At 39.8% G+C, this 18,354-nt stretch overlaps 1 protein-coding gene across 3 annotated transcripts in view; it reads left to right on the top strand.

The window, feature by feature from the left end:
* The first annotated feature begins 164 nt into the window (after positions 1-164).
* LOC121516273 (protein diaphanous homolog 1-like) overlaps positions 165-18,354 on the top strand; it is a 156,367-nt gene continuing 138,177 nt past the window's right edge. For all 3 annotated transcript variants that reach the window (XM_041797476.1, XM_041797474.1, XM_041797477.1), the window contains exon 1: positions 165-1,165. In XM_041797476.1, coding sequence (XP_041653410.1) covers positions 1,067-1,165 — 99 coding nt within the window. In that variant the 5' untranslated portion in view covers positions 165-1,066. The remainder of the gene's footprint in view (positions 1,166-18,354) is intronic.

The following is an 18,354-nucleotide window of genomic DNA, read 5'->3' as shown; positions in this document are numbered from 1 at the left end:
ACAGCATCCAGATAAACCTGACTGTGCTGTTGTCTGCTGCTGGATGGTTACTCCTCTGTTCTGCTCATTGGATTTTCCATTGTCAACTCTTTCCTTCATTGTGGGATTTGGAAACTGTATGACGCAGTGCATTTTTACATCGCTCGCTCTGTATGCAGCTGGAAACGCACACAAGCAGAGATGCTTTTAAAGCACAAACACATTGTCAAAAGTGGCTTTTTCGTTCTAATTTGACCTGTAATTCCTCCCCGGAGCTCTACCAGTGTCACCTCTGTGTAGTCAGGTCAGTATCCTCGATTAAATCCTCTCAGGTGTAACTACGGAGTGCGTGTAGGCTCCTCCCCAACCAGCTCTGACCGGACTGTCAGAAGAACAGGAAGAATCTTCTACCGCTATAGACATAGCTTTCCCTGCTGTCACCTAGGGGTTAAAAAAAAGTTAACTTCAACTTGCAAGAAACATGGAAACTAATTTGGCACACTCCGTTAGGCATGGTCATCCGTGAGACCAAGTCGTCACCCGTGTTGTTGTCGACGAAAGCAACTCTGGAAGTGGGGACAGCGGAGTTTTTTTTCCTTCTCCGGACTTACCTACTGTAGCCTGACAAGCTAACAAGCTAATGCTAACGTTAGCACAGTTAGTACTGTTTACTTTTAGGACTTATAATTCGCGCGGATAAAGCTCCGGTGTCTGTTTGTCGTGGCTACTAATAGGCTTCATTCCAGTTTGTAATTGTTATAAGCAACAGGTTGCTTTGGTGCTTTTCTCTGCGAGGACCTGAGGCTGTGCTTTGAATTTCCCTCCTTCACTTCTAACAGACAGGAGGCTTAGCAAGGGGTTCGCTGCTTGTTGGCTGTCGACCAAATCATTAGCAACACGGTGCTAATTGCGGCTAGTTAGCCACAGCACTAGCACAGGCCCACGGGAATAAACTGTTGTTTCCTTCGTAAGCTGAGAAATATCATTTAAGTGGAGAAGCGTTGTTTTAAGGTTTAAGTGCGAGGGCTTTGCCGCCATTCATGATTGTTTTGACACCCTACTAAAGGAAACGGATTAGTTTGTAACTATGGATCCCCCCGTGGGAAATTCTGCCTCAGCTGCTGGTCCGAAGAAGGACAAGAAAGCGAAGAAGAACTATGAGGATGGAGAAGGGAAAAAGAAATTTGTGAGTATTCCCAGAACTTTTTGTTGCACTTTTATGATCCGTTTGGTTGATTGGGTTCAAATATGCTGCTCCTAACTCCACTGATGGTAACTTTTTGCTTCCTTTTGTTTAAAGTGAAGACAGAGTAACTTACTGCAAACATACCTGTTATTAATTTTAAGACAATCCCCTGACATATCCTGTAGGTTTTATTCTAAACACTATTTAAAATGAAAACAGCATGGATCTGTGTCACAGGATTTATCTCACCTTCTTTGGCAAGGTGTGGCATTGTTGACACATTGAAGTTTCTAGAGGTGACTTAATTGTGATGACATCATGCTGCACCTCTCTGACTATGCCAGTTTGTGTGATTCACAGAGGGGATTCTGTGGAAGCAGACCAATAAGAGTCACCTTTAGTGATGCACATCATCTGCCAGTAAGGCTGTTGTGTAATATAACCCCTTAGCCATGTCTAGCAACAAGTGAAAACTGATATTGGACACAAAGACAAACAGTAACCATAGGAGTCACAGAAGACACGTGTAGGCAGAGAATAAAGAATTCCTCCACACAATCCTTCATAATTCCCCCATCATGCATGCTTAATATCCAATAATATACACAGAAAGGAATGAACATAAAACTTTTTGTGATGCATGCACACAGGGTGTCTATTCAGTTTTTATATTTGTTGTTTTAGGAAGCTTTTGACCAAATAGCATGTCTGCAAAGAAGTCACTGATATATTGCAAAACAGTCCGATGTTAACTTAGTTCAGTTGCATTCCTAATAGTCACAGTCTCAATAATGAAAACTGTCACAATAGCACAGTTATCATACACTCATGTTCAGACACACAAAGAAAAGTCATAATCTATAAACAGTAGATTTATCATTGTAAGCTCTTTATCAACCTTTGGAAACAAAGATGGCAAAATAAGTGAAAATAATGTTAGTATTGGAATAAATAGCCTAGGATTACAAACTATGGACAGGTTGGAGTGGGGCTATAAAGAAAAATGAGCCACAAACAGAAACAGGTTGTGCAATTTCCCCAGATAACACTAAATACACAAATCTGTGTTTGAGTGTGCATGTCTGTGTGTGCATCTAAACTGCCCACCTTAGGTCTGAGTATGCCCTTGACTTCATAACACCAGTAAAGAGAAAAATATGTGATGCGTGATTACATTGCTCAATGTCATAATGATATTACTTGCAGTTATTAAAGAAGAATGTGTGTGTGAGAAATGAGCACATTAGCTCTAAAGTTCCAGTGTCCTTTTGCTTTATTGGGTACCCTTTACATTTTTAGATGCTAGAGGTGTAACGGTTCAGTGTTCATGGTTTGGGTTGTTCCTCAGTTTTGGGGTCACAGAGGCTTTTTAAAAACAGCATAGGGAAGTTGAGGAGAGGCATGAGAAGCTGACGGCTCTGGTAGCTGTTCATGCTGGTTGCCAGTGCTGTTAACTTTTCTTTTCAGTGTGTTTTATTGTGTGTACTTCAGTCAATCACTCAACACTCTTTGTTTTATAAAGCCATTCATACCAAAAGTTATTAGGGATGCAGTGGTGAGTGGTGTTGAAAATAATCATTTCCTTGATGCATCAAAATGCAGACATGGACTATTCTGCATTGTGATGCAGAAGCAGCTCTTTATTGATGCAGACAGATGCTTGTGTATTTTCTCCCTTTTTATCGAGGATTGGGGAACTGAACATTTTCATTTTTCCCACAGACAGTTAAAAACCATTGTTTTTTTTTCAACACTGTTGCGATTGCTACGTGCAATCATGTCAAACATGCGAGACAAAACGCACCTGTGGAGCAGACATAATTTCTGTACACATGTAAAATAAATGAAGCAAGAGCCCAATATGATTGATTTAGCATTACCCTAAAACAGTGAAACACTTCCTAATAGTGTGGCAACAATGTTTTCTTAAAGCTACATTAGTTTGAGTTGATATAAAACCCTTTAATGAGTGAATAATTTAATATGACAGGAGGCAACCTGTCCTATTTCCTTTTCCTTTTTCTCAGTTTGGAATCCTAACATGATGATCTGAAGTTCATTCCTAATACGTGTGAGAGTGAGGGAAAAACAGAGAGAAAGGAGCTGATAAGGCTATTCAGTTTCAATATGCAACAGTTATTTCGATGTTTTATAAAACAAGTTAACCTATGAGTTTATGAAAAAGGGACAGGTAAATTTTATAAAAGAGTAGATTTATTACGTAAAGAAATTTACATTGACACAAAAAGTTCATCAGACTGTTGCCATGTGCATTTATATAGAAAATGGAGGATGCATTGGATGACTCTTGATGCACTGGGATATCAAATCTAATCGTTGGCCTGATTTTCACAATCATATAGAATTGTGACACCAGTGAAGGTGCACAGCTCTACTAGCCCGCAAATGACATCTAGTTGCTTTCACGCATAAAAAGCCTGACAGGCATACAGGAAAACATGAGCACCATAATGACAACTTTATAAAGTTAGAAGGCGACTTGTTTAGGTACCGTTGTACCACCTAGGGGTGTAACATTGCGTACTTACCTCAGTTTTAGAGTCATGGCTATGTACATTTACAGTACGGTAACTGAAACCAACAAAAAAGGATTTCCTTTTTTTTTTTCTACATAAAAACATAAAATAAATAAGCGAAATAAATCACATTTAAATTACAAATACTGGTGCAACCTCCTTCCAAAAGATCTTCAGTGAATAAAAATACTGAAAGAAATGTTTTAAATTCTAGGGTATTTTTATTGATGCATTGCCATATTGACTTTAATCTTCAAATCCTCAAATTTCCCAGCCAACCTTGAGCACATTATCATATAACTGGCTAATTGATGCCCTTTCGATTTCAACACAGACTTCAGCATTGGATTACTTTATTAATCTATGGGACCTACAACAATGTTTGGGAGTACTTTTCACAGCCCATCTAAGCAGATGAAGAGGTTAGAGTCCGTCTGGAGTTTGTAGATAGCTGTTACTAATGCTATGACCTAGCTGCAGACATGACTGAGTCCCCCTTTCCCTGCGGCTGACGTCGAAGGCACCGTATTTAGGTTTAATTTGATTTACATAACCAGAGCACAAGTGTTTTGATAAAGAGACCTTAAATTACGGAAAATTCATGAAGGGCTAGTCAGACTTTTTAATGAAAGATGGAAGATTTTTTTTTTTTTTACTTCGATTCAGTTAACTTTAACAGGTTCTAAAACCCCATCCAAACTCAGCTGTGTCTGCTCTGTTTTTTCTCCTAGTTGCAGTGGCGTTCATGTTTGTGTGTGGTGCTGTTTTGAATGCTTTAATTGAGCCGATAGATGTGCTGTGAGTGACGCACCTGCTGAATAATGTAGTCGCTACTTCTGTCTCACCCTTGTTTTTGTCCACTGTTGAATTTCACTGAGAAACAAACCGTTCTCAAACTGGAGACTTTTATCTGGGAAGATTCAGGGTAGTGCTGTCATTTGCTGTGTGGTTGCCTGGATGGTGTGGGTTGTGCTTGAAGGAGCTTGGCTCCACATGTCTTTGTTCAGTACACATCTGTACGGTACCAAGAGGCCCACACTGAATCGGTACTGTACAGATATGTGTACTTTTACAACTTAATAGCTGAACTGCTCACAACAGGGCTACTAACCTATATTACATGTAATTATAGTGGCACTATGATAGGCCTGGATGATATGGCTGAAAAATGATATTGTGGTATTTTCTTGCCTTTCACTGTAACAGTATTATGTTATTTATATATATTACAAAGTTAAAAAGAGATAATGCTTTAAATCCACATTCAAGTGTTATGAACCGCCTTCTCCCCTATAAACAAGCTTTTGATTGCATACTGAATTTATGCCTGCTGAGGTGTGTTAAGCTGCTAATGACTTGAGCACATCTCCTAATGAGGCCATTCACAATAAAAGCATTTCAGGGATAATAACATCCGCAGATTTTATTGGGAAGAGCTTGATGAAAGTAATGTGTTTAGCATCGATTTGTAAAGCCCTGGATAAATACAAAAATAAAATGGGATTTAGTCACTGGAGCAATATTTTAGTGTATAAGGCCCCACTCTTACACTTTATTTATGCAGCACAGTAATCATTTAATCACAATTTTTCTGGTTTTTCTAACCGTGAGAAGCCAAATAGTGATAGAAACTGAGACTCAGTTTATTGCCCAGCCCTAGAAGGATCTCTTTCTTGTTTAAAGAGACACACACTAGAACCATTTGTTTTGGTGAAAGGCTGTTGTGAGCTGGTTCAAAAACCTCTGTTACTTGATCCATATTATATTTAAACCTAACACAGTACAGATAATTTATTTAGAGCACAGGGTACTGTGTTTAACGGTGGAAAATGGTTGTTATGTGCCATCTTTCTTTTTAAAATTATTTCTCAGTTAGGACAGTCAAAGTGAGACAAGAAACATGGGGAGAGAGCGGGAAAAGACATTCACCAAACAGCGCTGAGACCAGGAATTGATCTTGCAGCCAGTGTGCCGAGGACTCATCCTCTACATATAGGCCCTGCTCCACCCACTGAATCAAACCGATGCCCTATATTCCATCTTTAAGTGTCCCAGTGTAACCAAAGAACATTACAGGAATATTAGTTAAATCATAACGTCCTGTGCTCACCCAGCCTGCTGGGGACACGAGTGCACACATATGGGCAGCATTGACATGCTGATCCACAGTGGGCAGAGAGGTGCTTTCAGGCAACAGGAGCAGGTGTAGGGAGACAGTTTATGTTTATCCTCAAATGTTTCCAAGATTTGGCTTCTCTGCTAATGGGCACCTTACATCCATAATGCTGACATGCTAAGTTATGTGTGTGTGTTTTGCTTTGCTGTGTGCATGCATAAACCACTCATGTCCATGTGTCTGAGACTGACTCAACATCTGTTGTATTTGAGAAGACCGGCATGTCAGTGCAGGGTAGAGCAAAAAAAAAAAAAAAAAAAAAAAAGTCTGATTCTAGTCACTCACTGATCAATGGGTGCACCTCTGCAAATAACGAGTCATGTTCATGGTGCGCATATAAGCACTGTGTCCTTAGCCAAATAACAAGTAATAGCCCCTGCTACTTATCTATGGCAATTTTTTTTGTTTAATAAAAAGTTACTCTCACAAAACTCAGAGAAATTGACCTTTGTTGTTATAGTTACAAGGCTTTTGACTTGCTGCCACTCCACATCCTAGGCTTTGTTGTTTTCGAGTGCATGTAGTTTTCTGATGGTTGTGTTTCAGGTGTAGAGATGAAAATTTGCTGTATTTCCCCAGGAAGTATCCACAGCTGCTCGGCAAGCTTTAGATTGTACCTCTTTTTATTGAGCTGAGTATTTCCCCCAGCCTCACAATATAATAGATATCCCGGTACAGAGGCCCTGATATGATATGTATCGTGATACACGTTGATTAGTGGTAGTAAATCCTACACTAAATTCACTACAGCAGCCAGTCTTTATTGTAGAGGATAACAAAAGAGGCATCGTTTCAAGGTTTTTACACTTTAAAACAGCTAAACGCAGATCCTTAAAGATCCAGGTAAATTAAAATAGTCTATTTATAATGACCTGTGCAGTCTCTGTGAAGAGAATACGTCGTTTATGTAGTACTTGTATGCGCACAGATGCCCTCATAGTATCGATATTTGTGTTTTTGTAACTTTGATTCAATTGCTGCTGTGTCATGTCTGCTTCTCATCTCACTGTCTTTCAGTCACTCATCCATCAGCTGTTGGCTGTGCTATCATCAGTCAGAAGCTTAGCATGTGTAGCGCGACGGGTCGTTGTATACTGCAGCGGTAAACTTAGCAAAGCAAACTCTGTTTGATTATTAGCTCCAAAAACTGAAGCTATAGCCCAAGTTAAACGCGCCCTATTTGTTGTTTGACAACAGACAGAGCAGAGACACACACTTGCTCACCAACACACACACATTAACACACACGCTTATCTGTGTGTTGTGTCAAACACTGTCAGAGCTCATATGAGAAGAAAAGATAACAAAATGATAAAATAATCTGTTTCTCTAAATTACAGCAAACGTGTTATTGACAGATTTCTTGTGAGTGTTTTTAATATGGATGTCCTTAAAGAGGATGAGAAATAGTTTAATTTTACTGATGCAGCTCTTTAGATTAAGGTCTGTTGCAAACAGTTTTTAAAGAACTTTCAGAATAATCTAAATGCTTTAACTATATTTGTAATTTTCAGCAACGAGTGCATAGTGTAGTTAATTAAAATTTGGTAGAGTATTAAAATAAAGGTTTGATTTGAAGGGCATTAAAATGTAGTTTCAGACAGAGTTAGATGAGACACACTAAGTAAACACTGATAGCTTATTCAGTACAAGAGCAGCTAGTCGAAAAATTTCTGAATATGTCTGAATGCTTTGCAATTATGACTTTCAACTGCATAAAGGACTTATTTTCCACCTGTGTATTTATTTCTCCAAAATTGGAAAAAAAAAAGGTCTTGTCTCATTCTCTTGGGCCCAAATATTGTCTTGTCTTGTCTCGTCAGATAAGAGCCTCATCACACCCCTATTTACAGCTGAGGGCAGATTTTTATGACTAAAATACTGGTTTTAAATATCGGCAGAAATGACCAATATTCAGTTTTTTAGCTAATATCTGCCAATACTGATATCATACTGATGATATGTTGCATCCCTATTATATACAGTGCTTAACAAATTTATCAGACCACCCTAACCCTAATCAAAGTAAGGTTTATGCCACAGCTGCCCTAAATTAAAAGCATTGGTAATTACCAAAATCATTTTTATGTTTCTGCAATGGTTAATACACCAATATGTAGAAGCTCTTTAACCCAAATGATATTGTTAATGCTAAAATATAATTATTATTGTTATCCATGAATTTTCAATTTTACTGATTTACAAAAAAACTGAAAAAAATGTAAAGCACATTGTTATTTCTTGATGAATATGTCAAATGATAGTTATTTACTTGCATTCCTGAACAGAAACATGAGTTTTAGTGGTTGAATGTCATGCTTGATTAATTTCTGACTTCTCAGAGAAGCCCAGTGAGCCGGCTCAAATTTGGGTAAATTCAGTTTGAAATTCCTCATTCTTGTTCAAAATGGTAAAATGTGGAGAGCTTAGTGAAAATTAAAGAGTCCGCGTTAAAGCACTTCATGATGCTGGATGGTCTTTGAGACAGATATGACAGGGGGTTTAATCAATTTGTTAAGCACTGTATGTAAAATGTATTTTTAATGAAACACTTCTTAGATTTTATTTTGGAGTGAATTTTTGCATTTTTATGTCAAAATAATAATGAAAATGCAGCCAATCATTCAGCCCCACCAGTTACTGAAATATGAGCCCTCCTGGCAGAATTGGTCCTACATCACAGGCAGAGTTCATAGAGAGGTTAAGGAGTGTAGAAATATGCTCTGTGTACTTGATCTACTGGACTGACATTTTAACTCTAATCTATCCTTTCTATGGCATTAACTTACCTAAGACTTCATCATCATGGCCTTACACCTCGTTCTAACATACCAGGGATGATAACATGAGGAGATATGTCAGCTAGTGGTAGTCAAAGCAAAACTCACCGATGTGGTAATGGGTCTTTTAGGAAGAATAGGTGTGGGTGGATTATCAAGACAGTTGTCTCTTTTTGTTGTCCTTGTTACAGCAATAATGTCTTACTTTCACTTCAGCTGGGTTTTTCAGTGTATAGTATTATGGAAGATGGAAGTTTTAGCCATTGGCAAAAAAGAGTGTTATATTGCTTAACCTTAACATCAACCCCTGTAATGTTTACTATAGCTCAACCCCCACAAAGCATACTGCTCCCCTGCTGTGTGTGAGCATGCCTGTAAGCCTGAGCGTGTCTGAGTCTGTGTATGTGTCTCTGTTCACACACTTGTTGTGATTTTTACAGATGTAACCGTTAGTTATGCTCCACAAGAATGCCTGTAATCATTTTTGCTGTTCTTACAGGTTCGGTGTGGCATACATTGCTTGCCTGAAGTAGATCATTCTAGCTGCCCTCTCTGAGGTGCCACCCGTGGTCTAAAGGCAACAGTGACATAAAAGAGCAGCATCCATGAACTCTGTTGACATAAACAAGCTGGCTTGTCTCAGCAGGCAACCAGCATGGATTAGCCAAGGATCACTGACTTTTACAGCTGTTTAGGATACAAGGTGAATTGCAGATCACAGATTCTGGCTCTAGGACATGTTTTTGAGTTTGGCAGGCTCCTCAAAGCATGGAGTCTTGTGCCTGTGTGAGCCTTTGTGCAGCACTGCACCGACTTCCTGGGGGAACCACCTCAGCAAATGCTTAATTTAAGATAACGAGAAGTACTAAGCCAGTCAGGTCATAACTCTTGAGTTGCAGAGTCTGATTCAAGCTGTCTGAATCAGGTACAGTAGGTAATAATTTGCCTTGGTGTTTAGAGCCCCCACCCCTTTTTTTACCTCCTTTATATATTTTTCTTCTGTTCCCTACACACACCTAGGCCCACACAGACACACGATTTCCTGCTCACTACATCTCAGGGGATAAAGGAGCATGCTGTGAGCTGAAGAATAGGATGACTGAGTGCCAGCGTGAAACTGGAGTGGTTAATGGACTGCTAGTGGCAGGGGCCTCTTGGCTCAGAGTGAACAGGAGTATTTCAGGGAGTTAGGCTAAGCAAGGGAAGCAAGTGAGCCGTCAATGAGCAGTGACTGAGGAAGGCAGAGAGGGAGAGACAAATTGGGCACGATAGAAGAAAAGAATGTTTGACTGAAAGCAAAGGAATGAGTGGGAAAGAAGCAAGAAAGGAGAAAAGGAGATAAGAGAAGACAGAGAGCACACTGATATAGAGGTGAAGTTGGTGATAAGATTCAGGTGGTGAGATGGTTATAAAAACTTGAATGACTGAACTGATTGTGAACCACGCTGAGTAGTAAAACCACTTTGACGCTACTCTGGAGTGCTGCACAATTGATCCAGTTACAGTTGTGGTGTCAGGGTGTGCGATGTCATAATTGCATTAAAAGCTGCCGTTTTAAAGTTTTTAGTTGTACATGAAAGGTAAAAAAAAAACTTTTAAGTTTACAATAGTGCCACCATTGCACTTTGTAGAAGTACTTTTATTTTTTTTTTTAGAAAAGGACAAACTTATTTTTTGGGAAAATATTGCAATTTTTGAATGCAGTGCTGTATAAACTTCAGGTTTTGTTTTTTTCTGCTACTTAATATTTTTATTTTTTGGTTCAGAAATACACACAAGCAAGTAAATTCATGATAACATTATATCCTAATCACGATTGCAAATTGTCTAGTATAATCGTTCATTACTACCAAATCGTGTAACACTACTACTCTGGGGTTTGTTCCTCCAAAGTCAGAAGGTTTGTAATGAGATAGCTCGCAAGACTGAAACATTATAAGATTTTTTGTCATTCTAAAACAGCTGGTTAAGGGTTAACCCTGAGGAGCGCTGTGTCTGAGTGACATCACGCTTCCAGTTTACACCAAAACTTGGCAGCCTCCTGGAGAGTTTATCAGATCAAATTTAGTCAAAATGCTGATATCTAGTGAGGTTTTTAGTTCAATGTACAGTGCTTGACAAATTTATTAGACCACCACCCAAAGTAAGGTTTATGCCACAGCTGCCCTAAATTAACAGCATTGGTAATTATCACAATCATTTTTTATGCTTTTGCAGTGGTTAATACACCAATATGTAGAATCTCTTTAACCAAAATGATAATTTTAATGCTAAAATACAATTATTATTGTTATCCATGAATTTTCAATTTTACTGATTTAAAAAAAAAACTGAAAAAAATAGTAAAGCACATTATTATTTCTTGATTAATATGTCAAATTATATTTATTTAATTGCATTTCTGAACAGAAAAATGAGTTTTAATGGTTGAATGTTATGTTTGATTAATTTCTGACCGAGCCCAGTGAGCCGGCTCAAATTTGGGTATAAAAAGGTGAATTCAGTTTGAAATTCCTCATTCCTGTTCAAAATGGTAAAATGTGGAGAGCTCAGTGAAAATGAAAGAGTCCTCATTAAAGCACTTCATGATGCTGGATGGTCTCTGGGACAGGTGTTCTAATAAATTTGTTAAGCACTGTACATATGAGATTCAAATGTACATCCAGTAGGGTGACTTTGTCTGATCATGCAGGGTTCCTTTTAAGTCAACAAAAATCCTGCCCAGATAAGGAGTTGGTCCTGGTAATGAGATGAAATAAACACATTAACAACCTTCTGAAATAATCTTTCATGGATGAGCATAATGATTAAAATACACAGCCCTTGCTGCTTGCTCTATCCTTACAATTCTTTACATCAAAAGTAACAGCTGTTGGCTCAGCCATGGGCTCTGCCGGGGTGCTGGAGCCTGTTCTGACTGGATATGAGTGCTGAGTTGTGTAATAAAAGCACCGGTGACCAATTTGTTGGGGCAGGCACAAGGAGGAATGTAGAGTCACTACAGGAGTAAATTACCTTACTTGGAATGGATTGTCTTCTGCTCGTGGGTGGGTTTGATTTCAGTATATTTCTTTAATCTACAATTTCAACTGTTGAGCCGTCCTTTTAATTAAACATTATTTTGCACCCTGGAGGCTTTGTAGTTTTCAGAAGGAGTCTTCTTCAGCTATCAGAAGGAGCGTAACGATTAGGGATGAAACGGTTTCTGGTTTTAAAGGAGACATAGTACCCTTTTAAGACAAGTTTATATTGTTTCAGAGGTCCCCAAAACATGCATGTGAAGTTTGTTGCTGAAAAACACTCCAGTGTAGGTTTTTGCATGTCTAAAAACCCCTCTGTTTCAGCCCTTCTCAGAATGAGCAGTTTTCTCTGTCTGTGGCTTTAAATGGTAGATAGATGACCAAACCTGGGGGCAGGTGCTTACTCCCCATGTGACATCAGGGGCGTAAAATCTGAGGATGGCTTGTTTCAGCACACATTTTCTGAAAGGTGGAGAAGGAGGAGGTGGAAGGGAATGGATTTTTCTGGTATTTGAGGGGACTGTTGACAGACCAGGGACACATTTTTGTTAGGAAAGCCTGAAAAAGTGATTTTGGCATAATATGTCCCCTTTAATGTTAAAAGACGGGGCTTGACATCCACTTTTTTGCTCACCAGCCATGTGGCTAGGGGTTTTGATAGCCAGTCAACATTTTCACTAGCCAGGTTTTTTGTTGGGAAACTATTAGGGTTGTTCCGATGCTGATACCAGTATCTGAAATACGTCTGATACTGCTTAAAATGCAGGTATCAGTATCGGTGAATACACGAGTTTATGCATATCTGAATCCGTTTGGTTTAACTTTATAGTTTGCTTCATTTAGCCATTCTAACTGTTAGTGCTGTAAACTGAAAATATTTTCTTTTTCGCTGCCACTGTACAAACAGGCTTCCATTTTTAGTGCAGCGGCTGTGAAGAACAACAAAGGGACCAAAGTATGGAGGCTGCGTGACAGTTTTTCTCAGAATGTGATCGTTACAATGCCTTTCAGACTGGCGCTGTTGTACAAGACAGGAAGTGACACAGTTTATAAAAGTTAAATAACTTTTGAATCATAAATCGTTGCCTCTTACTTGTTTTTCCTCCTGAAGCTAGCCATTGTGTTTTCCCATTGATGCTATTGATGCCTTTGAATCCCGTGCGTTGGTATTTTCAGCGAGCCTTGAACTTGTGTGTGTTTTGGGTACTTTATTGATTAAATCCACACCACTAAACCCAATATTGAATGTCTTTTTATCCATTTTAACCAAAGTACGATCATTTATTACCGCTAGCTCGAATGCTAACCGCCATATTGTTTTTCTCTGAGTGTCAGTCAATAGCAGGCTGTTCTGTAATCACGTGATGCTGCCCACAACAGCAGAAAGGAGAGCTAGAGTTCAATGCACTTGATGATTTATACAGCTGTACATTAAGTACATATCTGTATACAACAGTTGTTAATATGTGAGTTGTAAGTTTTATATTGTATTTGGAAAAGTGCACTAAAGTTTATATTTAAAAAAAAGAGATAGAGAGAGAGCCTGTGATGCAGCCTCCTGTATTATTGCCAATTTAATATTTAGCAGTTAAACTCAATAATCAGCAGGAAAACAACTTTAGGGTCAGAGAGATGCTGTACATTTACAATTCTATTAGTTGAGCCATGTTCTGAGTCAAATATAGGTCTAAAATAATTTGCTAGTCTGAACAGTCAGTTCGGAAAGTTCATTCTGGTATCGGAACAGTACTCGGTATCGGCCCAATACCCAGCTCCTTGGTATCGGAATTGTATCGGGAAGGAAAAAAATGGTAACATCCCTAAAAACTATGTGTTAATTGGATGAGGTGAAACACACGCTCTATTTTCCCTTATCTACATGATACAAGCTTTCTTTTGATGACGCACTTCTCCTTGTACACACAGAACAGCACTTTACAGAGATATGTCTTACAGTAATTTGCTGTTAAAGACAGACATCAAAGAGTCACTGACTCTCAGATTTTTTTCTTCAATGAATATTCAGTTTATACTGATGGGGAAATACTGTTATTTAACTGTTTATTAGGAAAACAACCTGCAGCTGGTTTAGTAAATATATAATTCTCACTTAGACAAATCTGTGCCGTGTCAAACTTCTTATCTCCTCTATTCTCCTTCAAACTTCTATCATCATTTATGATGGAAGTGTTTCTTTATATTTTTAAAATGGAGCTTTAAATGTGTTGAATTATGTGTTGAAATTATCAAAATCAGGTGCTGACATACCTATACCAGCACACCTGATACCTACTGGACTAAATTACAACACAGATATTAATATTGATACCTCATTTGGATAAGCTGCAACCCCAATGTGGCCCCCTGCCCCCCAGTAAAAGGCAAGAAGGAAGTTATGTAAATTGTGTTATTTATGTGTTGTTACACTGGTTTCCTTGTCTTCTCCCATGTTCTACAGGCACCTTAGAAAGATATTTCTGCAAATCATTTATGAGGACAGCTTTTATTCTCCAGCTGACTTTCAGGACACATTTTTTTCACTCAGAAGTATTGATTCAGGCACCGGCACCATAGATAAAGTATCAATTTAGCACCATCATCAGAAAAACCCAAACAATACCCAACCCTAACGATATTTGATCTGACACCGGGGTTATTTCACTTAACCTGGGATCAGTGCACTAACTATACGAAGTCCAGTGTGAGCCTAATGGGTTCTTGAATGTGGCTGCTATAAGGCTTTGTCACCGGGACACATCTTCAGTTGTGCACCTCAGCATCACAGGGTGTTTCGGCCAATTATCACAAAACACCCTCTGCTGAGGCAGGCCCACCATAGGTTGATCAAGCATGGGTGTGTGTCACATGGTTAGCTGTTTGCCTTAGCAGCCCAGATGGTGTCACTCCTCTTCATCCACAGCCATTGGCTCGTCCTCTCAGCGGTGTTGGCCAACTCCTTGATGGCCTGCCTGTGAGCCTATCCCCTGATTCCAACCTCCCTGAGGAGCTTTGCTGTTGAAGTGGCCACAAAGCCCCTACACCCCATCTCCATTGGGCACACCTTAATCTTCCAGCCTCTGTCCTCTGCCTCAGCCGCTAAGTTGGAGTACCACAGCTTCTTACACTCATACGCCTCCTTGATGGCGTCCTCCCGGAGTAGTGTCAACTCAATGATGTAGGCGAGCTGGCAGGCATTAGACCAGAGGACGAGGTCTTGATGCAGGGTGGTCGTTGCGATCTCCAGGGGGAAAATGAGCCTCTGATCCACGTCCACTCGCATCTGTCAGTCCCTGGCTGCCTTCAGGGTTTGAGGGGCTAGTCCTTGAGAGGCTTGTCCCATTCCTGAACAAATGATGGTGGGTGTCGGTGCTAATCCTGGTTGTTGAAGGGCTGGGCGTTGATGGAGACCCTCTTGCGCTAAAGTTTATCGGCTAGACACCTGAAGACCTGGTTGTGTCTCCATGTGTATCTGTCTTGAGTAAGGCTGGTCCTACAGCCAAACAAGATGTGCTTAAGTGCTGCTGGGGTTGGACACAGGGGGCAGAATGGGTCCTCTCTAAGCCATAGCTGCAGATTTGTGGGAGAGGGCAGCACATCATATGTAGCTCTGACGATAAAGCTCAGTCTGTTGGATTCTGTGCCCCAGAGTTCACTCCACGTGAGTTTCTTCTTCTCCACACCCTCCCACCTCATCCAGCAACCCTGTTTGGCCTGTGCTACGGCTTTGGTACATTTAGCTGCTTCCTTCTGTCGGTGCACTTCCTCTATTACCATGGCTTGACGTTCGGTTGTTGATGCCTTTTGCCAGGGAGGTGTTATCATTCCAAGGCCAAGACCTCCTCTGCGTTGTTGGACGTGGCCCGCTATGTCATGATGGAGGAGGGCAAATTTGGCCTGTAGCATAGCTGTGGCTGGGGTCCACTTCTTCCCTGTTGCTAGGGCAGGAGCAGCGCCTCTGATTACAGGGTGCCGGGAGTCGGTGAGGGACATGTCCAGCCTCATCTTGGCACACTTGACCTCATCAACCAGGCTAGAAATTGGCAGAGACAGGGCTCCGTCGCTGTAGAGTCCATTGCTGCTGAGGCATCTGGGGAGTCCAAGCCACTTCCTTACATGCGAGTTCACCAGCCTTTCCTGATGGTTGGCATGGCTTAGTGAGACCTTGTACATGGTCAACAGCCACAGAAGTCTGGGTAGCAACCCAAACTGGAAACACCAGAGCTTCAGTTTCCCAGGTAGTGCAGTGCTGTTGATCTGCCTGAGGCCGTTAGCCGTGTCTTGCCGGAGTTGTTCAGAGATTGCTTTGATTTATTTCTCACCATAGCACTTGATCTGGAACCTGAAGTCATACAAAGGTTGACTTGTTTTCTGTTTTCTGAGGTATCTACAAGTTTCACGTTAACAATCTAGGCTGCCTGCTTTAGGAAGCTGGCCATGGCCAGTTGATGCAGTGACTGAGAAGTGAGCAGCTGAGAGAAACATTTTGCACAGTCTAGACCTCAGACAGCAGCAGGTCCTGATGCAACACTTCTGGCCTGCATGTTGGCTTTGTGACAGATTAGAGCATTATCAATCATTAGTGAATTTGTCTTTATAAACACACTTGCTTTTGAGCCTTATTCTGATTTTGAACATTTTCATGACATGATCTTGTGGAAAGAAACAAACCTTAGGGATACTATACATGATACTCTATACAGCAATGTCAGTATGCAGGTGTTTGATCTTTGCTATTTAGTTTTATCTACTTATTTAGGGATGTCATTCACCACAGAACGCTAAGAAATGCATACACATTTTTAAAGGTCTTTCAACATCGTTTTTTTCTTTACCTCTCAGTGCTCGAGGCAGCAGATAGTTTCTCAAAACTAGGATACAGACTTATCTAGGTTTTTAAAACTAGGATATGCAGGGGAAAACCTTAACCAGTTTACTAGTACAATGCACTTATTGTATTTGTTTCTGGGAAGCCCCTCATTATAAATGTAGTCTTACAAGGCCTGCTAACAGTTTGATTGATTGGTCTTGGAGTAAACATGGTCCATGATTCCCATAAAAATTCCTTCTTACCAAAAATCTGTCCTTATTCTTAAAAGATAACTGTGAAATATGTATTTTTTATGTTTCTGTCATTTGTAAAATCACAGTCAAATTCTTTGTTTTAAAGTTCACTAAATAACATTTTTCTCTCTTATTGGTCAAGTGTGTTTGGCTCACCAAAAACTTTGGTCGTACTTTGGCAGCACATAAATGGCTTACATTAGCCTCCACACCTGAAGCCCTTTTAAGCATTTCTTCTCATGGTTGACTCATTTGCACACAGTATGAAAAGCAGCCATGCAGCTGTTGAAAGATGTGGCTTTTTTGTCACCGTGACAACCAAAATAAACACAATGAGAGCAGTTGATGCTGCCGTCTTAAATTTTCAGACCACCACTATTTATGCTTGCAAAACAAATTGGTATTTAGGCAAACACTGGATATGGGTAGGCCATGTCATTTGTACGCTGTTGTGCTAACAATGATGTTTTGTATGTTTATGATGAGGCATGATGATGTGTTGTTGTTTGTTAAGGGGTGAAAGAAAAGTCATTCCTGACAACTTTATTGTCTGAGGAAAAGAATGTCAGTGCACAATATTCCTTGTCCTTGTCACATAGAGAAGTTGACTGTGTTGTGTGACTCACATATTTACGCATACATCATGTTTATTGGTCCTTGTTTTGAGGTGTTGCACATGCTGCCGCAGATATGTTGTTTGTACTCTGAGGCTACAGAGAAAACAGTTCAGTTTCTGCATGTCACTTTTTGACACGTTTATTTTTAATTAGTCAGAGAAGACTGAAGACAAATGCTCATGTGCTTTTGCTGCCCTAGAGAATATTTACCGCTGTCAGTTTTACCTACTCAGATGTTTGTCTACAGCTTTCACTTTCTGTAAAGTCTATTAAATTTAACAGACTAGTCCAAACAGTCATGTTTCACTTGTTGTTTACTCCTCCCTTCTTTTTAAAGACACCAAGCTCTGGGCACTTATGACACTTAATTGTGAAGTTAGGGAAATATGTCTTTGTTTGTTCTTCAGTGAATAAATAGGCAAAATATGAATTTTGTTTTCAGACTTCTTCAATTTCCATAATTTAACTGTCTGTTCACATACTTATTTTGTCAGCTGTTAAATGAACTTCTGCTTCTTTTCTTTCTAGTTGCATTTGTGAACAGGCATGCGTGCAACCACACACATACACACACATACACACACATTAAGATATGACACTGTTTCCACCATGAGTTTTTATTTCTCAAATACTGAGGGCTGTGTCAGGAAGTTGTGCAAAAATAGTGAACAGGATGCTTCCTTATTCATGACTGTTATTATTGACCCTTATCTCCCACTTTTCTGCCTTTCCATCCATTGTGCAGTGAGGTACCAGTGGACTAGTAAATCTCTTTACATACATAGACACAGACTACTCTCACTATTTTGGAGGCCTGGATGTTAGAGTGGTCTGGTTAATGTTAAAACTAGGGCAGGGTTTGGTCATTGGAGGCATATAGACAAGTTGAAACATTCCATACTGGAGATGGATAACACAGATCATTTTTGTTTGTTTCTAGTTGCACGTAAGTTTTTAGATTTATCATTAGTGAACTAGTTAGACTGTCAAAAATGTAA

The sequence above is a fragment of the Cheilinus undulatus genome, linkage group 10, assembly GCF_018320785.1.
Source record: "Cheilinus undulatus linkage group 10, ASM1832078v1, whole genome shotgun sequence".
Taxonomy (NCBI): Eukaryota; Metazoa; Chordata; class Actinopteri; order Labriformes; family Labridae; genus Cheilinus; species Cheilinus undulatus.
The sequence above is the reverse complement of the archived record's forward strand: the minus strand, read 5'-3'. Positions and strand labels throughout refer to the sequence as shown.